We start from the raw sequence: 25,211 nt of genomic DNA, 5'->3' as shown, positions 1-25,211 counted from the left end.
TTCTAGGAGGAGAAAGAAGTAGTAATGGTATGCATCAGTCAATCTAATGACAACTTGATTTTCCAAAAATCCCCTTAAGGAGTTTCTCCAGTGTACTTGGAGAGAGTAGCTAGGTTATATCCCGTGTATTAAGCACTTAACATTTGTGGGTTGCTTTCCAATAATTTGGCAGGGCATACAGCCACATTAGCAAAAAGCTGAAATATTAATGGAAATATTAACCTTGTCAGATTATGAATTGAGTTGAAATTCATCATATGTGCCATAATATTGGGCTTTTTTTTTTCTTCAGTGTATAGCATTTGGTAAGGGAAAAAGATAAATTTAAAAGTGTATTGAGGGATCCCTGGGTGGCGCAGTGGTTTGGCGCCTGCCTTTGACCCAGGGCATGATCCTGGAGACCCGGGATCGAATCCCACATCGGGCTCCCGGTGCATGGAGCCTGCTTCTCCCTCTGCCTGTGTCTCTGCCTCTCTCTCTCTGTGACTATCATAAATAAATAAAAATTAAAAAAATAAAAAAAAATAAAAAAATAAAAGTGTATTGATTTACACATTTCAGTACAGATGTTAGTTGATGTTCACCCTCTTGCCCAATGCTGTCATCACCAAGAGGGCATGTGCAGACCCCAAAGCATGGACCCCATTCATGAGCTCTAATCAGAGGCTCTGCCTTCCAGTGGTGGTACCAGGACTGCATGGTAGTGGGGAAGCCGCGGGTTCTTTCATTTGTCTGGTTGCCTGTTACTAAAATCTCAATTCCAGTCTAAATTCACACAGATTCTTCTTGAACACCAAAAAAAGAGAAAAAAAGAAAATTTGGGTTTTTACAACATACACACATACACACAGACACACACACATCTTGTATTTTTGAAACTACCTATAAAAAGCCAGTCATCTGTCTACATTTGAGTCTAAAATAAAGATCATAATTTACATTTGGTCATTAAATGAAGCTATGGGCTTGAAAGAGAATTACTATATTGGGTTCTTTTTCGTTCATGGACTCTGTCCTTCAGGAAAGGCTACCTCTGTGAACTTTGGGATTTAGCATATTCTTATTACAGAGTATATGAGGAGGAGAGAAGATGCTTGAAAAGATCTCAAGCAGACCCTAAGGTAAGGATCTGGGTAGCGTCGTTTGGTTGGGAGGTGGTTGCAGGTAGAAGAGTGAGGAAGTGGACCAGGGAGAGAGGTCAGCTGTTGGAAGGAGCCACTGGTGGCATCTGGGGCTCAGTCCTACTGGAGACCTGCAGAGGGAAGCATGCTCAGATCTTCCCACTGGGGGATGTGGATGCAGAAACTGGGATATTTATCCATCAGTTACTCCCTCATTGATTGAGACACATGAAACTGTAAGGAACAGGCTGCAGATGGCCTCTAAGAAAGGCAGACAACTGTTAGAACATGGACAGAACAGCACCCACTACAAGAAGCTTGACTGGAAGTGAGTGTAAACAGTGGGAAGGCTACTGATTGTTTTAAATTCTGCAGAAGACTGCACAGAATCCACGCACATACACAAGTAATCATCATAAGATAATAGAACAGAAATTCATAAATTTGGCATAATGGCCTGGTGAATTTTATTTTTTCATAGCCCTTGACTCATCGATCACCCATCAGAAAGAACACAAGTTTGTTTTAATCTGCCTAAGCCAATGACCAGACATCTCTGTAGACACACAGATTCCACCGGGATTTCTAAAAAGGTGGCCTAGATCCAGATTTATAATCTGTTACATTGTGCATGCTAAAATTCCTTATTACTGTCCAGAAATCAACAGATTTATAGTCAGTGCCTACTTGCTTTGATTATAACAGAGATTTGATGGCATCTCAGAGCAACATGCCTCTCTTTGCTCCTATCCAGGATTGCTCTGTTCACATTTGAGGTTATGAGCAGATAGGCTTCCTGATTATTGTTGATGGCAATTTCACATGTTCCTCACTAGCTTTCCCCTATTTGTTAAAATAGATTTTTAACATAATGACTCCTTTATAATATTTTGGTCTTATACCCAACCATCCAAGACATCAATCAGTAAATAGAAAGTGACCATCCCACACAGTGTTGCTCAATACTATACACAGTGCTCAATCCCTGTGGAAATGAGTTTATGGGAACTCAGTCCCACATTTTAAGGTACAAAGTCTTAAACACTTCCTTGGATATATCCTATGTCCCATGACTTTTAGATTTCTCAAATGTCTAAGCACATCCTGTTGGTCACAGAGGCTAGCACATGGAATAATGCAGGATAAGTGGGAAATTTATGAATTTGAGGGATGAGTAGCAAAAGACAAGTAGGTGATGGAGTAACTCTTTATATCAAAATTTCAAAAGGGTTTTTCATTAATTTAAAAACATATATCCCATTATCTTTTCACATGGGTTCTTAGATCAGAGAGAGAATCCACTCGTATTGACACCACACCCCATCAACCAAAGAAACCAAACTCTCAGTTTGTGTTTAACAAGAACACAGATTTTTTTTCAAGTTTTAAAATTTGAACATCTGTTTTTATGTCATTAGTATTTTCTTTGTATTCTGAATTCCAAATGGGTCCATTTTTTTCTGGGGCTCCCTGTTTCTTTACTAAACCAAAATATGCCTTGTTTTTTTTTTTTTAATTCCATTACTGAATTTAGTATTTTCCATCTACCAGGAGATTTATCCTGGCCCCTGGCTGCCTGCTGAGATATCCCACACAGTCACGCATGGTTTCTGCTCTTTCAGCATTTTACTTAAGTCCAAAATTTGAACTCATCTCCTCACTTTAAACTAACAAAATGATGAACTATTTATTGTTAGAAAGTTAGAGAAAGTTGGGGAATAACCGGAGGGAATTTGAGCTTAAGATTGGAATAAAATCAGAATTTAATTTCAAGTGATTACCAATGTTCACCAGCCATCTTCCAACATGATGGAACTTGGAATGTGCTCTTTCTCCTTAGGTAGAGCCTGTTGATATGAAACTGGGGTCTCTCCTCCCTCTGAAGGAGTCTCACACTCCTTCCCTCCATTCCCTGAGCCCGTTGCCACCATGTGATAGTCTTCCAGAGAGGAGAATCCAAAGCAATCACTACCCTTATTGTGCAGAATAGTCAAATTTTCCTTTGTGTGAACATCACTAGTGCAGATTTTGCATGACCTGGTATTTGTGATCAAGAAGATAATTAATATGATTTTTAAAACATGAGTATTATCTACCTAGGTCTCCAGGTTCCCACCACAGCACAGTCACCACTGATGGTGAACAGAAGCTTTGAAATTAGATTTTCTTTGATGTGTCCCAGATAAAATTTACAGTAGGTCACTCGTTCACTTAACAAATAACTATAGAGAAAATAGTCTTTTCCAGGAACTCCTCCAGAAGTTGAGCAATAAAGCAATGCACAAGGTCCCTTTATTTCCTTTTATATCATCAGTCTGTGAGTGGGAGGAACCACATTTGAAGATGTATCTCCAATGTTCAAAGCAAAAACTGTTATTTCCTCCTCTCAAAAAAAAAATTCTAAGTATGTAGACATGTCCATCCTTTCCTCAAAGACTGAAATATCTACAAAGCCTATATTTTATATTAATTTAACTACACCAACTTTCTTTTCATTAAGGTTTTCATAATTTGTCTCTTTTTTTGGTATCTTTTCTTATTTTCTGTATTTCTGTATTCTTATATTTAGGATGTGCTTATTGTGAATAGAGATTGTCATTTTAAAAATCCAATCTGACCATTATTAGTCAAGTAATTGGAGTATTTAGTTCACTTACATTTAATGTAATTTCTAATATAATAGGCCTTATTGGCAATTTATTCTCTGTTTGTTGCACCTGTTTTAAATTCTCTTTGAGGACAGGCCAGGTGGCTCAGTGGTTTAGCGTCACTTTCAGCCCAGGGCGTGATCCAGAGACTCAGGATCTAGTCCCAGGTCGGGCTTCCCACATGGAGCCTGCTTCTCCCTCTGCCTGTGTCTCTGCCTCTCTCTCTCCTCTCAGTGTTTCTCATGAATAAATAAATAAAATATTAAAAAAAGACTGCCCCCCCCCAAAAAAATTCTCTGACTCTTCATTACAACTTATTTTGGATTAATAAGAATTTCTATCTCGTTTTTATTGCTAGTCTGTTAGCCATACGGTCTTTCATTCTTTGTTGCTACTGTGTGAATTATATTCATTCTTGACTTACTGCATTCTACTATAAATTACTACTTTTGCCACTTCCCATACAATCCCATAGGATTGTACATTTTACCTCCATTTATTCTCACTTCACTTTTTGCGTTAAAGCCATTGTAGATTTCACTTCTGTTAAATTTTAGATCACCCAGGACATTATCCTCATTATTTTGTACAATTAAGATTAATTTTAATTTACCCAGATATATATGGACATTTAACTTATTAAAAACTTTTGTTTTCTCCATTTTATTTATTTTTTTAAAGATTTTATTTATTCATGAGAGACACACACACACACAGAGAGAGAGAGAGAGAGAGAGAGAGGCAGAGACACAGGCAGAGACAGAAGCAGGCTCCATGCAGGGAGCCTGACATGAGACTTGATTCCGAGACTCCAGGGCGACACCCTGGGCCAAAGGAAGGCACTAAACCACTGAGCCATCCAGGGATCCCCTGATTTCTCTATTTTATTTCTTAACTTAAATGGAAACATCAAGGAAATTTAACAACAAAAAAGATCAGAATTATTAAATTGAAAGTGTCTTTTTAATCTCTTAAGTACTGATAAAATTCCCTTTCTTGTCAGTACCACCACTTGAGTTATGACAACTGTTAACACCTGGCCCTCTACCTTACTGCCTCTTTTTGCAAAGAGGTTGGTAATAGTACTAATCAAGTAGGGTGTGCTTTGATTCACCTGTTTCACATGAGTAGCAGGTCCTCCTGGACTATGAGTTTCCCTTCTATTTCCTATATCTCAGGCATGTGGCTTCCTTCAAACACCAATCTATTCCTCCAGCTTCATCTGATGGGCTGCGGTGGGCTCTCTGCTGGATTTTGAACAACATGGTATCCAGGAATGTTGACTCACTCTTGTTTGCATCCATCACTAGTGCTCATCGTGAAGCCTGGCATTTAATAGACAATGATGTATATTTTCTGAATGTGTAAATAAATTAATGAATGAGAGAACAAATGGCCGACACTCAGTTATGCCAGTTCCTGGTGAAATGCTTTGCGATGCATTGGGATTCCCCCATAGGTACCCACTTGGTCTGCTTTTGGCTTTGCACCTGTTTTTTCCCCAAAGCAGACTGGGGAGTGCTGTCGTGAGGGTCTTCTCATCTTCATCAGGATGCACTCCTGGCCTTCCCTCTGCTCCCTCAGTGGATGTTTTCAGGAGCCACCAAAATGATGTACCTTGGGGGTTGGCCCAGAGGGACACCAGCCCTGTAAACCTGAGAGCAAAGACCAGCTTCCCCTCCCCTATATTTTCTTATCACTTTGTCCCCATAAATAAATGGATGGATCAGTGAGTGAATGAATGAATGAATGAATGAAAAGAAGGAAAGCAGAAAGAAACAGAAAATGTGGAAGACAAAAAATATTTCATTCAACAGATGTTTTTTAATCAACATTTATCAGTTGTTAAATGCACAATACCTAAAGAATATGGTATTTTCTATAATAAATGTTTTTAAAGATTTATTTATTTATTTTAGAGCATGAGTGGGAGGGGCAGGGGGAAAGGGAGAGAGAATCTCAAGCAGACTGCGCTGAGCACAGAGCTCACCATGAGGCTTAATCTCACAACCCTGAGATCATGAGGCAAAACCAAGAGTTGGACGCTTAACTGAACCACCCAGGTGCCTCTACAATAAATTAATGTTTAGGATAACTAAGGATGAGTATAAACTTCCATAGATTGCCCTTATTTAATACTTTTTCTAGAAAAAAAATATTACAAATGTCACTCTAACTAAAATAAGTAGAAATTAAAATAAGTGTAACGTTAGATGTTGCTTACTGTATTTAAGACTAAAAATATAAGAAAAGCTCATAATTTATCATTTTTGTGTGTTCCACATGTAGTCTCTTATATATGACATTTTATAGATGCTATTTCTGACTCCAGCTTTATGAAAATTTAGAGTCATTAAAGGGAATTGGGTGGTTACCACAGAGGAAATGAAATATTTGAAAATATTTGACTATCTTATTTAGGAAATGTGGAATATTTGTTGATTTTCTGAAATGCAATAAAGCTTGTACTTTACCTCCCAAATGAATGGGCAAGCAAAAATGAGTGTTTTCTATCTTAGGCAGGCCATAGGTTTCTGGCATTTTTATATCATTTTACTCTACTATTTTAAAATCAAAGTAGATAAACAGGATCCTTAGGGGAAATAACTTTGCAGCCCTTTATCCTCTACTCTGAAGAACATATACTTAGAACTCAATAAATAAATAATAATATAACACACTTTGACCTTAGAAATTTTGATTTTTTTTTTCAATATGTCTTTCTACACTCCGTGTTTTAGCTTGTGGGAAAGAGTCCTTGAATCGGCCCTGCCGCGGTTCTGTGATGCTTTCAGAGATTACGTGGATGTTACCGTAATGATTTGAAACGTCTTGGTCTCCCTCCCACGCTCTGTTTCAGGAACGGCTTTTGCTCTCTCTGCTGCCTGCTCACATAGCCATGGAAATGAAAGCTGAGATCATCCAGAGGCTTCAGGGCCCCAAAGCCGGCCAAATGGAAAACACAAACAACTTTCACAACCTGTATGTCAAGCGACACACCAACGTGAGGTATGCTGCTCTGTTCTCTGTTAGTGAGTCCGGGGAGCCATTTGCCAGCCTGGGGACATTTTTAACTGGGAGCTCCCATCCCACAAAATCATAGCTCCTCTGAGACTGTTAATATAGTCCCCACTCCACCTCCTTTCTGCTGCCTCTCAGGGCCTGAGGATAAGAAAGCAGAATCTTCTTCACTTTCCTGGATGGTGGTATCCATCATGGCCCCACTTTCTATGGTGGACCTTCAGTCCCAAAGGAAAGAGAGGCAGTTAGTGGGGTACTTATTCTGGGAGCACCATAGGCAGATATCATGGCATCCCTGGAGTACAGGCCCCTTGGCTTTGTAGTAAGATTGAAGGTAGGGCCTGTGGGCTCTTGATGCAAGAACTGATTCCTCCAGGGGACTTAGCAGGGCCAGGGCCTCATGAAGCTAACACTTCCTGTCCATCAGGAATCATGGGTTTCTGGGGTTATGGCCAATCAGCAACCAATATCACAGGGGACTGGTGTACATCTTAATTAATTAATAGTAAAAGTTCTTGTTTTCCAAGTCTGCCATAGTCCCATCTGCTTCCCAGGGAGCCATTCCTATAATCTCACTACTTGGCAGACTACCATGTTATCAGCATGGGATTGAGGTCCAGAAGGAGAACCACATGGGGCCTCCTTCTCCCTAAGCTCCAGAGAGGAGCTGTGCAGGCCCTCACTTCACATGCAGAAGAGCATTTCCTCCTAGGCTGCCTGTCTCCCAGCTATAGCAGAACTCGGCCCCTGCAGACTGTATGCCTGGTGCCTCACTGTTCTCCAAGCCCACCCAGTCTTCATACCACTTCTTTGGAGGAGTTTCCTTACATCCTTTCAACTACATCACAAAAGTGCTTTTTATTCTTGCCAGGTTCCCTCGATAAGTAACTTGTGCATCTGGCCTCATTTGTTCCTCCTTGATGTTATTACCTACTCTGTTCAGTAGTTCAGCAGCAACAATCACAAACACAGCTACAGTTTGTGGAACATTGACTACTTGGCTACTTGGCCTTTTACTCTCAAGCTGGGATCCTTAACAGTGCATGATGCTGGCATCCAGGCTGGTTTGCAAGTCCAGGGTTTTCGAAGTTTATTAGTAAGAAATAAATTTGACTACATTTTCTACTGTAATTTACATTGCTAAGACAGTATCATTTTGACCCCAGATTTGAGGAAAGGTATGTGAGCTAGTGATGCATACGGTCCAAGCACGCACAGAGCTAAATATATAATGAGAAATGCAAATTGGGAAAGAAATAATAGAAAAAAAAGCTATAAATCAGTGGGAACTAAAGAAGCAGAGGATAAATGAAGAATCGCGGGTAAAAAAAATAATTTTTTTAAGTCCCTACCATTTGGGGGGTTAAAAAAAGGAAATGTATTTCAAGAGCATTTGCACCTGTTAAGGAGTAAAATTATTTAAAACACTGGCCTGCCTTCAGATTTTTAAGCGTTTTCCCCAAAGAAGGAAAGTAGAAACATTCTCCCAGTATCCAACAAGGTGTTATGCTAGAAATTGCCCCTTCCAGCCTTAGCTGTCTGAAAATTGGCAATACCCCTCCTGTCTGAGGAAATAGTTTTAAGTACACATGGGATGTTTAACACATGTAAAGACAAATGCAGCTGTATCTAAACAAGATCCCCGAATATCTTTTGAGTATCTGTGAGATAATCCCCGGGGAAAAGAGCCCTATAAAAATGACCGATGAGACCTCCAGCCTCAGACAGCTGATGAAGGCTCCCCATGCTATCTGCATTAACTTCCAATTTCTACGTGACAAAGTACCCCAAAACCTAGTGGCTTCAGACAACAGTAAACATTATCTCACAGCTTCTGTTTGTCCCAAGTTGAGAACAGTTTCACCTGGTGGTTCTGGTTTATGGTCTTTGATGTGGATTCAGGCCTGGTATCCGGTGGGCTGCTGGGGCACCTGCCTCTGAGGCCATTCCTCATGTGGCTTGCTGGAGGCCTTAGCTCATCATCACTGAGTCTGCTCATAGGTTTCTTGAGTGTCCTGACAACATGGAAGCTTGCTTCCCAGGGCAAGGACTCCAAGACAGCCCGGTGGAAGATCTTTTATGATCTAGGCTTGGAAAGTTATTGCTGTAGTTCCTGCAGCAACCTCTTGATGACACAGGTCAACCCTATCCAGTGGAGGGTGGACACTACAAGAGAGTAGGTACCAGAAGGTGAGGACCTCTCTGGGGCCATCTTGGAAGCTGGCCACCACACTGTTGAGGCAAAGGATTACAGACACAGCTTCAAGTACCTTCAGAGATTGTCTAGAATCTATTAGCTGTGTCGAATTAAATTTAAATTCACATAGTTGGAACATTAAAGTAACTTAAATACCAAAACTTAAAAAGTAAAAGCATACACAAATCACATGGTGTACCAATTATTTTTGTAATAATAAGTATGAAAACATGACTTTTCATCCTGGGCAAGGTAGGCAATAGCAAAGAAGCCGACATGGTAAATGGATATTGCAGAGAGTCCAGTCAATACCTGAGGGTTTTTGAAGGTCTTTTTTCTTTTTATGAGAATTATTAGGTTTGTAGACAGTGAAGTTTCATTAACTTTTAGTTCTGCTTTGTCAATTTATTCAAAAAGATGTTTATTATTTGTTAATAACATATATTAGCTCTTTTCTATCTGAGGGTGATAATAATGTGAAGAATAATGAGGAGGAGAGGCATTTCTAGATGGCAGGGTAGCTGCTATTAGCTGCTTCCCTAATCTTCAGCATCTTCCTCTGAATCCTGCCACTAGGGCTGAAGCATTCACAAATCCTTCCCATCTTTGCAAATAAGCACACATCCCATAATCTAGCACCACCACCCCATTCAGAAACTGACCATTTCTCCCTTTTATAGCCAAGATTCTAGAAAAGAAAAGTTGTTCCTTACGCTCTGGTTTTCCCTGTGTTCTCGCCCTCCTCGAATCCTCACACTCTGCCATCTGCCTCCACCACATCACAGAACTCATTCTTGCTCAGTTTCCCACCAGCTATGTTGTTCCCATATCTCAGTATGACTTAGCCTCTGTGTCCTTATCTCTGACAGCTCGATATGGTTGGCCACTTGACCCTGCCTTCCCACACAAAGAATTTTCCCATGCTGTGTACTCCATGACATCATATTCCATTTCTCTTCCTACCATCTCCTTTTCCATTTTCTCTTCCCTAAATCTAGCCTCTCTGTAAATGAGTGTTTTTAGGGCTGTCTCCCAGCTCCTCTCTGTTCTGTCCATTTCTCATCCAGGACTTTAATTACCAACTGTGGGATACTAAGGTGCAGAACTCAGTTGGGTCACCTGGGGAGCTCTTTCGATTGAGTGTCCGACTCTTGATTTCAGCTCAAGTTACAATATCATGGGTCATGGGTGGAGCCCTGCATCAGGCTCTATGCTCTGGGGGGAGGCTGCTTGAGGATTCTCTCTCTCTTTCTCTCTCTGCCCCTGCCTTGGCTCATGCACTCTCCAAATTAATAAATCTTGAGAAAAAAAGATGCAGAACTCAACCATAGCTTTCCATACTTACTTACCTAGTGAATATCTTCCTTTTGGATGCTCCACTGACACCACCATCAAACTCAACCCAACCAGAGTTGAATGGGTCATCTTCCTCTACAAGCTTGTTTTGATTTGTTCAGAGCTGGGTTTGAGCCCCTTTCTCAACCAGAAACTGGGTCTTCATCCTTGAGGCCTCCCTCTCCTAGTCACACCATCCACCATAACTGATTGCTAACCATACCTGGTTCATTCTTCTTCCTATGTTTCTCCCGTATCTGTCCAGTTCTGTCCGTTTCTCCTGACAATAGACCCTCCCCATGGCCCTCTTGGAGGAAAGGGCTATGGTTCTAACTGACCTGTGTGCTTCCAGATTGCTGTGGCTGGAGTGATCTCTCTGAAGTGGCTGTCTAATTAGAGTCTAGGTCGGGTACCTGTGCGATCCCAAAGAGTACCATGCTTCCTCTCCTATAACTCTTTGCATCACAATTACCTGTTTACATTTTGAATCTCCTGGCTTCCAGGTAACTTTTGGGCCATTGTAAGACATTTATGGCCAGCCTGTCTTGGGGCGCCTTCACCCACTACAATGTTTGACCACAGGAAGAAGGAAGGAGATTCAACTGCCCATCCGCACATTCTCCTTCTCAATACTTCCTTGGATCAGATGCTCTTTCTCTGCACAAGCAGAGTTAATTTTTCCTCTTGGACCAGGCTCAGTGTCTGTGATCCTTGCTTCTACAGGGTGCTATGGGGGGAGTAGGGAAAGTTTGATGGCACCATCTGAGCAGAATGGACAATGCAGAAGCCCCTGCAGCCATGATTTTCTTGGACCAGAGAGTTCTCCTCCAGCTTTTGTCATCAGCAGAGTACTAAGTCTTCCCTCCAAGGTGAAGCCACAAGCCTTGTGTTTGGCACAGTGAATGGAGTGCAGCCAACAGCAGAGATCCAACCTGAGATCAGACTGGCCAATGCCATGTTACTTTTTTTATTATGGTAAAACATACGTACCATAACACAGTTTTAACAGTTTTTAATTGTACAGTGTAGTGACGTTAAACACCTTCACATTGTTCTGCAACCATCACCACCATCTCCAGAACTTTTTCTTCATCCTGAACTGGGGCTCTGTACCCATTCAGCAGCAGCTTCCCTCTGCCACCCAGTCTCTAGCACCCATCCCTCTAATTCCTGTCTCTATGGTCTGACTATTCTAGGTTTCTCATGTAAGTGGAATCATACAGTCTTTGTCCTTTTGTGTCTGGCTTACTTCACTTAGTATCATGTGTCCAAGGTTCATCATATTGTATCATGTGTCAGAATTCCATTCTTTTAAAGACAATAACATTTCATGTATTCTGGGTATATCATTTTTCTTTATTCATCTGTTAGTGTATTTGATTTATTCCTACCTTCTGACTATTGTGAATAATGCTGCTGTGAACATGGTATACAAATATCAGTTCGAGTCCCTGCTTCCAGTTCTTTGGGATATATTCCCAGGAGGGGACTTGGTGGGTCACGTGGTCATCCTGTTTCATCTGTTGAAGAACCACCATACTTTTTGCTGGAGTAGCTGCACCGTCTTATATTCCCACCAGCAGTGGGGAAGGGTTCCAATTTCCCCACAGCCTTGACCATACTTCTTACTTCCTATTTTTTGGATACTGGCCATCCTGATGGGTGTGAGGTGGTAATTTTGTTTCAGGGTACAACTTAAACCATATTATCTGAATCTCCAACTGCCAGCAGGAATTTTAGGCCTCTTTGTGAGATCTTTATACAAATCATATGCATGTCATTGTGTGGAAAAGTGGTAATGCACATCCTGAGGCTATGTTTTCCTATCCTGACCTTTGAGGGTTAACTAAACACAGACACGACTCTGAGGAATCTGATACGTCTCACTAGCATGTACGTCCCTTGAAAGAAAGCTCTCCTGGACTCATCACCAGCTAACCCCCCTTCCCATGACACACAACACACACACTTATTATCACTGTGATTGGACTTTGCTGGTGTCCTTCCTTATTTGTTTAATGCATCACCCCAACAACACTCTGGGCTCAAGGAAGATGCACCATGTCAGCTTCATCCTGGCAAGGAATAAGTAATTCAAAACCTTTTTTTTTTTAAGATTTTATTTATTTATTCATGAGAGATACGGAGAGAGAGAGAGAGGCAGAGACACAGGCAGAGGGAGAAGCAGGCTCCACACAGGGAGCCCGATGCAGGACTCGATCCTGGGTCTCCAGGATCATACCCTGGGCCAAAGGCTGTGCTAAACCACTGAGCCACCTGGGCTGCCCACAAAACCTTTTGTTAAGTACTCTTTCTTTTAAGAAGATTGTTATTCTTTCTTTGAATAAGTGAAAGCAGAATTTGCTATTCTGATTTTGCTTCTTCTACTTTAGGAATTCTTATAATTTAAATGCATGTAGCAGTTCAAATAGATATCTGAATTGTGCCCATGTAATGAACTCTCAGGATGAATACCACATAAACCAAGCAGGGAGAAAGGGACTGGCCATGAGAGAATAAAGGTGATCAGTAAGAATGGACTAGAATGGATGAAGTGCATCATGTGACTTTTTCTTTAATTATAAAAACTTGGCATCAAAAAAAATTTTTAATGGGAAAAATTGGCACAATGTTTATGTTATTTCCTATCCAGGGAGGTGACATTTTTCTTGTAAAATATAGATATAAATGTAAAGAACTATATACTCTTTCAAGGGAAAAAAAATACCATTACTTCTTAACAAATCTGAAATTGCAAACACTTCTACCCTTGTTCTTACAGTATCCTGTATGCTGACATTGTTGGCTTCACCCGGCTGGCCAGTGACTGCTCCCCAGGAGAGCTGGTCCACATGCTGAACGAGCTGTTTGGAAAGTTTGATCAAATTGCAAAGGTACGAGTGTTAGTGAGTCCCTTCTCTTTTGAGGATTTATAAAGTGTTGACTAACTTTTTTTTTCTCTTGTCCCTTATCAATTATATGCTTTTTCATAGAGCACTATTTAGGAATGGTGTTTATAGTTTCATATGGTTTATTTGCCATTGGGCTCTGATGAGTCTCATTTCTCCGGGATGAGAAATGTTGTAGCATACAATTAGCACATGTTTGCATCTATTTTTAAAATGTCTGCATATAGAGAACTCAACACACATATAGTAAATACATTCAAGATGGTGAGTATAAGTTGTATATGCCTCTGTATGATGCTGTTCTAAGTTCCTCTTTTTTAGGCATTTTGATGTCAGGAGTTGGAAACATGATTGCCTCTCATCCACTCATAGCTGTTCATGTATTCAGCAGCCTGAAAGAACCCCTAAATAGGATGCACATTTTCCACCTAAGCCCTTTGTTTACTATTGTCTCATTTATATCTATTGACCTTTGTGCCACTTGAACAGAAATGTCAGTTCCTTATTTCCCATTCATGTGCTCATGGATGGGAAATTTCATGGAGAGGAAATGGTGACAGGCAATCCAAAACTAGAACTTGCATATTTACTGGAACCATGAGGGTTCCTGGTGGGAATAGTGATAAAAAATAGTTCCCTCCTTGCCAGCCCTTTACTTCCACCTCATAACGCATTACCAGTCAGCTTCATTCTTTCTTTGAATTATTTCCAGAAAAAAAAACTAAATTATGCTTATTAAAGTGAATTATTTATATATGGAAGAGAGAGTTGGTCCCAAATTTAGTTCACTGCAAGATTCATCTCACTTTTAAACCATACAGAACATTCCAGGCAAGCCTCTTAAGAATAAATGTGGCTTTCTGATGTTCACAGGGTCACTCCTGGGTCAGGCTCCCCAGGAGGTGCCCTCTGCTGCCTGCCTGACCATGATGGATATCATTGGGGATTTTAAAAAAGCAGTAAGAGGCTAGCACAGCTTTCTTCCTTTTACCAAACCAAAGGAAGAGGTTGAGCTTTTTGGCTGCTCATTTTTAGAAAAAGATTTAAAACTTAAATAATGCCTTAAAAGTTTGAATTACTAAAAAGTCACTTTTGTCACATTAGAAAGAAAGATCCCAGTCTTGGTGGGTGACAACATATCTCCAATGTTAAAATGGCATTCTCCCTTTGGGCATATCTCACTGTCTGAATATCCCATTTTTATAAAGGCACCGAATATTGGATTAGTGACCCAACCAACCCCTGTACGACCCCATCTTAACTAAGTCTGCAGTGAGATCAAGTTCACATGCACCAGGTGTTAGGACTTCAACATATGAATTTGGGGAAGACAAAATTCAGTGCTCATAACAGAAGTACTTGGTGTGGCCGTCTCTTCCTCTCTGGTGGTTATAACAAAGGAATGTCCAGGCGATATCAGCATATAGCCTAGGATGGCTTGGTGCATCCATTGTTGGTCACAGAGGGAGCATGTTTTGGGAATCACTTCATGCCTCCTGGTTAAATAACATGCATCATAAGCAAACAGCTCAGCCAATTGAATGAATTCTACATAAGGCACATAACTAAGCTAAGGAACTCAAAATCAGATCATTCACTTATTTTAAAAATCTTTTAAGCCTCTTTATTGAGGTATAATTGACATACAAAAAAACTGCATATTTGATATATAAAAGGTAATGAGCTTGAGGATAAGCATACACCTGTGAAACCATCACCACAATATACCATAAACATATCCACCACATACAGAAATGTCCTCTTTCCCTCTTTATTATTGATGATGATGTAATTAAAACACTTAACATAAGCTTTACCTTCTTTGCATGTTTTGAAGTATACAGTACAGTATTGTCAACGATAGACACAATGCTATACAGTGGATCTCCAAGACTTACTCATCTTACATAACTGAAGCTGTATGCCCTCTGACCCATAACCTCCATTTTTCCCTTCCCTCATGCCTGGCAACTACCAGTCTACTCTCTGATCTGTGACTTTGGCTATTCCAGATTCCTCATATAAGTGAGATCATGCACTCTCTTATTCAGGATCATGAGATATCCTGAATAAAGTCAGGCATATTTCACTTAGCAAGCTGAATTCAAATAGCACATTTAAAGGACTGTACACAATGATAAAGTAGGATTTATTTCTGGAATACAAGGTTGGTTCAACACAAGTTAATCAACATAATAGACCACATTAATAGAATGAAGGATAGAAATTACATGATCATTTCAGAAGATGCAGAGAAAGCATTTGACAAAATTTGACAAAATTAAATACCCTTTGGGAACATGACTAGGATGTCTACTCTCACCACTTCTGTTCAACTTAGTCCTTGAAGTAGCCAGAGCAATTAGGCAAGATAAAGAAATAAAAGGCATCCAAATCATAAAAGAAGTAGAACTATCCCTGTTTGCAAATTACATGATCTTGTGTATAGAAAACCCTAAAATGTCCACAAAATCTGTTAGAACTAATAGAGGGTGCCTGGGTGGCTCAGTCAGTTGGACATCAACTCTTGATTTTGGCTCAGGCCATGATGTCATGGTCATGTGATTGAGCCCCATGTCTGGTTCTGCACTCAGCTGGGGATCTCCTTCTCTCCTTCTCCCTCTCCCACTGTCCTTCCCCCTGCTCACACACTCTCTCTGTCTCTCAAATAAATATTTTTTTAATAACTAATAGATGAATTTAGTAAAGTTGTAGGATACAAAATCAGTGTACAAAAAACAGTTGTGTTTCTTTATGCTAATACTAAGTATCTGGAAGGAAATCAAGAAAAGTTACATTAGCATCAGAAAGAATAAAATACTTAGGAATAAACCTAACCAAGTAGGTGAATTGGCTTGTACACTGAAAACCACAAAACATGGATGACAGAAATCTAAAAAGACACAAATAAATAGACATCCCATGTTCGTGGGTTGGAAGAACTAATATTGCTAAAATGTCCATAATATCCAAAGCATCTACAGAGTCAGTGCAATTCCTATCAAAATCCCAGTGGTATCTCTTACAGAAACAGAAAAAACAATCTAAAATTCATAAAGAACCACAGGAGATCCCAAATAGCCAAAGCAATTGTAAGCAAGAAGAACAAAGCTGGAAGCATCACACTTCCTGATTTCAAAATGAATTATGAAGCTACAGAATCAAAACAGTATGATACTGGCATTAAAAACAGACCTATAGACCAATGGAACAGAACTGAGAGTCCAGAAATAAACCCATGCACACATGTATAGGGTCAACTGATCTTTGATAAGTTTGCCAAGAATTCACTTTTGTTAATCTCAGTGTTTTCTAGATTCAAAATATCTATTTAACAATATGGGATGGAAGCCCTATTAATACATACTTGTTTGCCTTTTTATTACTTACGATATTTTTAATCAGGAGTTACTAAGCACATTGTCTACAGCATCATAGATAAGTATGAAAATATGCCCTAGCTTGCGCACTCCATATCAGGCAGGAAAAGAAGTATGCAAAATCTTCAACAAACTTAACGCATACTTAAGAACAAGAAAATCTTATGTTCATTTTATTATTTCAGATTTGTTCAGTATATACATAAGCCTGTGTTAGTGTTAAGAAGGAAAAGATCTGTGTTTGGCACATCTTTGGGGTTTTTTGCTTCTTTTTCTTTTGCCTGTCTTTTTCCCTTTCTTTTTTTCCTTACTGACGAGTCTATAAAGTAACTAGAAAAGTTAGAAATGCATGTAGGATTACTACATATAAATGAAGCTAATCTCAATATCATAATATAAAAACAACCCAGCCAAGAAAAATAATGAATCTCATTTCATATTAAAATAGTTTAACCTAAGGTCAGAATTAAGTTTTAAATTACTTGGCAATGTTGAATGGTAGCTTATTGTATTATAGAGATGTTTATCAGAAGTTACATTCTGCAGGTAAGAATCTCCTTCAGCTTTAAAATAAATGAAAAAAAAAAACAAAAACATGAGCATAGTAGGGATTGGCATACAGTTCTAATTCCATTTGAGTTCTAGTCATCATTCACTGTCCTGGAAGATTCTGCTCTGCGTGGACTATTTCATTTTGCCACCAGTGTTTGGGATGTTTGGGCTGGAGAGAATGACCCTGTCATTGTACCCCTCTGCTACTGTTAAGAGTAAATCATTCCAGAACATTCTCTCTGCTTTCCTTTCCTTCCCCTTTTCCTTATTATTCCTGCTCCGGCAAAGGAGCATGTAGGTGAGGGTGGCCCATCCTTGTTGGATCATGAAGGGAAACACAACCAGTGCTCATTTCTGTCCCCACAAGCCCTGGTCATTGTGATGGTATCAGTAGAACATGCCTTTGACGATATTCGGAAAATCTAAACCTTTGTGTAAGTACTGAGCGCAACTGAATGCTGTGATTTCTTCTTCCAGGAGAATGAATGCATGAGAATAAAAATTTTGGGAGACTGCTACTATTGTGTATCCGGACTCCCTATATCTCTCCCAAACCATGCCAAGAACTGTGTGAAAATGGGGCTGGACATGTGTGAAGCCATAAAGTAAGTGTGATGCTTAGTAGGATCCTTTTCAACTCTTTTAAGAATCTTGAGTTATAATTGTCACTCACAACTATTCCTGTTTTTCTGTCTACTGGGATTAAAAGCATTATTGTGCCTTTGAATATAAGTGTGCAGAGACCCAACTATTGGCGTGTGAGTAACTCAGTCCAAAGTAACACTTCCGTAAGTGTTTTGTATTGTTGTTAGCCTTAGATCACAACAAGACCAAGGTAGAAATCTACGGGCAAGTAGAGTTTGGGTTGTTTCCAACATGACTTTTTTCATTTAAATATCTTCTTCGATCTTAAGAAAAATGTCTGTGCTCTTATCATCTGACAAACAATTTCCTTTTTAAAAGTTCTTACTTAAATTCCAATTAGTTAACAGTACAGTATATTAGTTTCAGCTGTACAATTTAGTGATTCAACACTCCATACAGACCATCTTAGACAAACAACATGGCTACACTCAAGTTGTCAGAAAGAAGGTAGTTTTTACCACCAGACTCCAAAATTACTGCATCTAGTCAAAAATACTCAGCTCTATAAGTTTAGATTCAGTTTATATACATAGAGTATGTTTTCTGTGTTGTATCTATGGTTTCTTTCATCATAATTCTGGAGAAGATTTACTTATGTAGAATAATGTTACAGTTGACAAGTGCCAGATAAAAGTGTAAGGTGCAAAATTATTTTTTGTTACTGGTGCCATAACATACTTCTTTAGTGATGCCCTTGATAGAAGCCAGAATATTCTTATAAATGGTAAAAGCTCTTGTTTGTTGGTTATGTGATTGAAAGATTTGAGTTTATTGGGTTTTTTGATGGCCTGTTTTAGTCACATGATCTTACACTATCTACATTTTTGGTCTAAGCAGGAGGGGGAATTATGTGGCTGATGCTCTATTTCCTTGTCTAAGGTTTATAGTAAATGGGGCTTTCAGTGGGAAAGCAACAAGTCAGGCTGTCACATGTTTAGCCACCATGTATGTTAGTTACATGATGAAGTGAACTGAACAAGCTAATGGGTGGCTTTCCCAGTGCTATCCGGGGATGAACGTGGTGAAGCCCACATTGCCTCCACTAAGTATGGGAGATCCCTGTGGTCCACATCCTCTAGTGTCCACAGACCACTATGGACAAGTCAGCATTGGGAGGCAAATGAATTAGGTGGAATTGAAGAAAGAATAGAGATGGGAGGATTTGCAGTATGGCCTCTGCATCTCACAATATATATCGTGTGGGAATAATCTGATCCCTCCTGCTTCTTCCTCAGAGTAACTCTCATTTGTCTTCTCTGACATGAAAATTAGTTTTAAAAAAAAAAAAAGAAAAAAAAAAAAAGAAAATTAGTTTTACTTTTTTTTTAAAGTAATTAACTGTTTCCGTTTCTGGATCTAGAAAGGGGAAGTGAATCTAATCAGTAAAACTAATAGGTTTTCTCAAATTTATCACCTGCCCCTGGAGGCAGTCTCGGAGTGGGTTTCCAACACGGGGTGAAATATTCTAGTAGGAGAAGGGATTTTTTTTTAATGTATTTATTACATGCTTCAATAATATGTTGGATTACTAAAATTTGGTTTCTGATTTTGCATCAACCATTTCCCAGTTCCATCAGCTTGTGTTACTCACACCATGTTGAAGAGCTTTTAGAAGAAATTTATGTACATTCTGCCCACTGGCATGTCACCAGCTCATCAGTAGTATTTTTCAGTAATTTTTTTTATCGTGACAAAATATGCATAAATAGTGTTCCTTAACATTTTTACATGTGCAATTCAGTGACATCGAGTAGATTTAAAATGTGGGCAACCTCCACCACTGTCTACTACTAGGATCTTGTCATCATTCCAGACAGAAACTTTATACCCATAAGCAATAACTCCCCATTCCACTCTCTTCCCAGCCCCTGCCAGCCCTTTTTTAACCTTCTGTCTCTGAGAATTTGCCTTTTCTAGATACTTCATATGCGTTGGCATCACACAATATTCATTGGCTAGTGTTTGGCTTATTTCACATAGTATAATGTTTTCAAGGTTCATCCACCTTGTAGAATGCATCAGTGCTTCATTCCTTTTAATGGGGGAGTGATGTTCCATTGTATGTATATACCACATTTTATTTATCCGTCCATGATGGATACATAAGTAATAGCTCATGCATCCAGAATCTCAGTTAACAGTAGAAGATTTGAGGAAACTTTCTAGAACTCTTGCTTATAACTAAGCTTAAGCTTCAAATCAGGCAATGGTTGTGTGTCTCTCTGCTCTGCCACTCAGTGACCAAGAGACTTCCACAGTCTCTCTGTTATATATCAAACTGTTCAGATCATAGGCATTTGACAAAGTGATTAGTAATAGGTGGTTTTGTTGCATTTCTAGTAAAAGGCAGGTAAAGAGAGGGCAAAGAGAGGGCATCTCAGCAAATGTCAAGAATTCTTTGTTCTTCTAACATACAAGGGCAAGCACTTCCATTTCCATTTATTGAACCATAAGATGAAGATGAATACAAGAATTTTAATTTTTAAGGTGGTGGAGAGAAAGAGTCCACTTGGACTTGGAATTTCACCTGACTGTCTCAGGTTTTTCGTAGAAACCAGCAACGTAGGTCTGGGAACATTTGCCTGTATTTTTCCTCTGGGTTTGGACCTCCACATGTGTTCAGCACCTCATTCTCTATTAGCTAAAGCACCACCGAAGCACGTCAGCTGCGGTTTGGAATATCCTTAGTGCTTAGAGAGATTTTTTTCCCTGTCATGAAAATGTAAACTGTTCTTAATCCAGGAACTAATGTGCAGATCCCTGGCTTTGTAAGTGATTAAGGATCCTCTTAAACTGAAATGAATGTCTTCTATTGTCACAAGCTTTAAGCAACTATTTTGATATTTTTCTGTAGATCACACAGGTTGCATCCAAATGCATTAAAACTTTTGGTCCGTCAACTCATTTGAACCTTTGATCACCTCATTTTTCTAAAAAAGATACAAAGGACATGGAGATGGTTTTAAAGAGGGCATTTTGCTAAGAGAAAAAAGTCAATCAGAAAGACAAATACCATATGATTTCACTCATGTGAAATTTAGGATACAAAATAAATGAACATAGGGGAAGGAAAGGGAAAATAAAATAAGTTGAAAACAGAGAGGGAGACAAACCATTAGAGAATCTTAAATCTAGGAAACAAACTGAGGGTTGCTGGAGGAGGGGATGTGATGGGATTGGGCAACTGGGTGACAGGCATGAAGGAGAGTACGTGATGTGATGAGCACTGGGTGTTATATACACCTGGTTGAGTCACTAAATTCTACCTCTGAAACTAATAATATAGTATATGTTAATTAAGTTGAATTTAAATAAAACAATTTTTTAAAAAGCCAAATCATTGACCAGTCAGTTCTGTCACAAATGACCAACTGTAGAGTATGTCATCCACCCTTTTATTCGCTCTTGACTTGCTGTTGGCCATATCTGGTCAACAGAAATGTCATTGGCTGGAACGGTTCTCTCTCAATAACAGGAAATCTGAAGAACAACGACAGGTTCTATGGCAAATTTTTCAGGATCATTGTCTCCCAATGACAGACACACAGTAAAATCCTTCAGAAATGACCTGTATCAGTTAGTAAACTTATGCCAATTTGTCTGTGTTGTATCAGACCCTGAACCCCCTGATGGATCTACAAACCATTTGGACCAGGTGTGTCTTCACAGGGTTGACAGAGCAGATGTGAACACAAGCAGGGAGTGCTGACTGCACTCAGAGAGACTGGAGCATAGAGGGGTGGGTGGTGCCCACATCAGTCTAGAAGGAGAGACTAGAAAGCCTCCCCAGACGAGGTCATGCCTAAGCTGCTGATGGAAAAAACAGTGCCAGCTAGCCACGTGATGCCTGTGCCCTGTCAGGGAAGGGAGGCTCAGGGAAGTGAGGAAGAGAGAGAGAAACCATTTTGACCAAAGGCCCAGAGTTAAGGACCATATGGTGCCCAGGCAGCCATAAGGACCCATTGCTGATGGAGGATGGAGTGACAGGGGGCAGCTCTCCAGTGTCACGTTGAGACGCTGACCCATTCTGTGGACAGGAGTGAAGCGTTTAGATGACTTGCATGGGACCAGATAGGTTGTGATGTTTTTTGTGAAAAAACAGAACAGGAAGATAGGGAAGGAGGAAGGGATGGGAAGGAAGAAAGGTGGAGAGAAGGAGGAAACAGCATTTTAGATTCTTTTCTCAGGAAGTCATTATTTTTTGTGGATCCATTTCTTCTTATGACTTCTCATCACTTTTCACATGCTCAAACGATGTCATTGTATCATTGAAGCATGACATCCGTGCCGATGGCATTTTGAGATTCTTATTTACTGCAGCCCACACCTGGTAGCGTCCTCTGCTGGGTCACAATCATTGTCATCACTTCCCTCCACATTTGCTCTGGGATAATTCTCTCCATGTACCTCGGGACACCACCCTGTATACTTCTTTGGTAGTAATATTTAACAGGTAAATATATTTAGTTGGCATAAATTAATAAGCTTTTCCATTTTCCATTAAAGGAAGTTCTTCATTTGTCTTCATTTGTCTCTAAATGACTTACTGATAGGATCCTCAAGAATTTTTAAATGATATTTTTAATTAGTTTCTTTTTAATGATACCTTACACGTTTTTAAAAGTCTTGGAAGAGTTTTGTTGTTTTTGTTAAAGATTGTGCACAACTGAAATGCTTTAAACTCATGGTTAGGTTTTTTACAAAATTCCTATTCAGGCTGAAGTCATTATTAGGCTCACAAATAAGCTGTATTGTCTCTTATCAGCAGAAAATATTCGCTGGGGACATCCATTGTGTAAGTGGTAGTATCATAGGTGGCATCTCAGACCATTTCTGACAGTACAGGGCAATGTCACATGATTCTAGTGTGAAAATTTGGAGAGGTGTCAGCATGTGACAGGTGCCTGATACTTGTATTTGTTGAAAGAGTCAAAGCTACAGCTGAAAGGCTGCATCAGCACCGGTAGCCTGGCCTCTCATGTGGCTGTCATAGCCAGGGGAGTGGAGCCTGGGGACAACCAAAAAGTAAAGGCCTTTCCCTTGGCCCAGAGCAGCAATCTTGTGCCACAGGAGGAAGTCATGGCTATGTTTCCCACAGCCTGAGCAATTCTGAATAGAACAGTGCCCTGAAAACTGGCCAAGAGTCAAAGGAATAAGAGAGTGTTCTCGATGGTGATGGTACTTTCCTTCTCTGCAGGAAGGTGAGGGATGCAACTGGCGTGGATATTAACATGCGCGTGGGAGTGCATTCCGGGAACGTCCTTTGCGGGGTCATCGGCCTGCAGAAGTGGCAGTACGACGTGTGGTCACATGACGTGACCCTGGCCAATCACATGGAGGCTGGAGGGGTCCCTGGGTAAGGACAGTCTGGATTTCTGTCTTCAAGCTGTGGACATGGTTAGAGAGGACAGGGGAGCAGATTAGTCACTGACTGCAGAGTGTCTGGTGGTTTCTCTTGCCTCTTGGTGTCATGTGATTCCTGCCCACTGGCCTCTTACATTAATTAAATAAACACAAACTCTTCAAGGCTCAATTCCACCACCCCACCCTGAGGTCAAAGATGGTGGATATCAGAACCTGAATTACTTTTTATTTATTTGCAAATGTATGCATAGTGACCTAAGTGAAAGATGTTTTATAACGCTGGGCAGATGTGGCATTTCTCTGTTCCTGGTGACCTCTGGAGCCAGTACTATTGAAATGAGTGAACTGTAACATTTGCCTCCACTTAGAGGAGCGTATTTCAGACGAGACAATTTTGATGCAAGTGTTATAATTTGCAGAAGTGTGGAAGCAAACACTGAGAGAGAAAATCCATACTTTCATACAGATCGGCAGATCCCATAAAATGCCGTTGGCATGTGTTTCAAAAAATATGCTGATACACAAAACTTCCATATGATCCAGTTTTATTTGCTGTAATTCACCATGCCCACCCTGCAGAGAAGCTCTAAATGTCCGTATCTTGTGACCTCTGTGAGCATCTTTCTAAAGTCCTGTGTAATAAAATATAAATCTGTGTTACAGTCCATTTTACCAAGAACATAGAGCCTTTCCTTCATTTGGGGGAGAGGAAATTATTTCTGAAATCATAAATAAATAGAAAAATTTTCATGTTTTTCCTTACCTGTCTTGATTGTGGTTTTAAAATGGAATTTCAGACGTGTTCACATTTCTTCTGTCACCCTGGAACACTTGAACGGCGCTTATAAAGTGGAGGAAGGAGACGGTGACATCAGAGACCCATATTTAAAGCAGCACCTGGTGAAGACCTACTTTGTAATCAACCCCAAGGTCAGTACTGTAAGGAGCCTATAATTAACCTGCGACTTCTGTGATTGAGATGGAAAGGGGCAAGTTAGTGATACAGATAAGCATTTTTAGTCAAGAATCAATTTAATGCTTTGCTAGTCTTTGCCTCAAATTATTTTAAGTGCACATGGCAGTTTGATTATGGACCACGTTTTGTAATAATAAATTCAAATACTTATAAAGAAACAGTTGAAATGAATTGCTTGCTTCTGTGATAAGGTCACTGCCAGTATGAGGAGTTGTAAGTGTTAGACCATGATGCTTCTGGAAGTCTCCCCATGTGCCCACCCTGGCAGTTGGAAAATTGCATAAAGACATGCTCACGGGGCACCTGGTGGCTCAGTGGTTGAGGATCTGCCATTGGCTCAGGTCGTGATCCCAGAGTCCTGGGATCGAGTCCCACATGGGGCTCCCCAGAGGGAGCCTGCTCCTGCTTCTCCCTCTGCCTCTGTCTCTGCCTCTCTCTGTGTCTCTCATGAATTAAATAAATAATCTTTAAGAACATTTTGTTTAGTCAGAGAACACCTGGACACAGATTCATAAAATCATTTAGCATCAGAAAACCATCCCAATCTCTAACAACTGTCACTTTAGGAAACCACAATCACCAAGAAAAAGTGATCAGAGCAGCCTATCTTGTTTAAGAATTTACTTTGTAAAAATGCCTGCTAAAATCACGATTATTTTTTCCTAAGTGTAAATTACTAGTATCTTTTGCTGTCTGGACAGAAATCACCCAGCTCAAAGAGCTTGTAACACTGGAAACCAGTTGCTCTGAAGGAGGGAGGTCAGAAGCCGTGGAGAGTGAGGGGGTGACATGGGAGGAATCTTACAGTGGGGGCGAGGGAGCGGAAAGGAGGAGGTTGACCCCTTGGCTAGGCCAGGTGTCATGCTCTGCTTCTCACCCCCAGGGAGAACGAAGGAGTCCTCACCTCTTCAGACCTCGCCACACCCTCGATGGAGCCAAGATGAGGGCTTCTGTTCGCATGACCCGGTACCTGGAGTCCTGGGGAGCGGCCAAGCCCTTTGCACACCTGCATCATCGAGACAGCATGACCACAGAGAATGGCAAGATCAGCACGACGGTACGC

General features: G+C 40.2%; 1 protein-coding gene across 1 annotated transcript in view; it reads left to right on the top strand.

Moving 5' to 3' along the window:
* Positions 1-25,211, top strand: part of ADCY2 (adenylate cyclase 2) — a 387,968-nt gene that overhangs the window by 258,667 nt on the left and 104,090 nt on the right. The window contains exons 5-10 of the mRNA XM_025451236.2: positions 6,630-6,778; positions 13,105-13,216; positions 17,641-17,768; positions 23,006-23,164; positions 23,970-24,102; positions 25,032-25,205. Coding sequence (XP_025307021.1) covers positions 6,630-6,778; positions 13,105-13,216; positions 17,641-17,768; positions 23,006-23,164; positions 23,970-24,102; positions 25,032-25,205 — 855 coding nt within the window. The remainder of the gene's footprint in view (positions 1-6,629; positions 6,779-13,104; positions 13,217-17,640; positions 17,769-23,005; positions 23,165-23,969; positions 24,103-25,031; positions 25,206-25,211) is intronic.

Source organism: Canis lupus, chromosome 34, assembly GCF_003254725.2.
Source record: "Canis lupus dingo isolate Sandy chromosome 34, ASM325472v2, whole genome shotgun sequence".
NCBI lineage: Eukaryota > Metazoa > Chordata > Mammalia > Carnivora > Canidae > Canis > Canis lupus.
The sequence above is the reverse complement of the archived record's forward strand: the minus strand, read 5'-3'. Positions and strand labels throughout refer to the sequence as shown.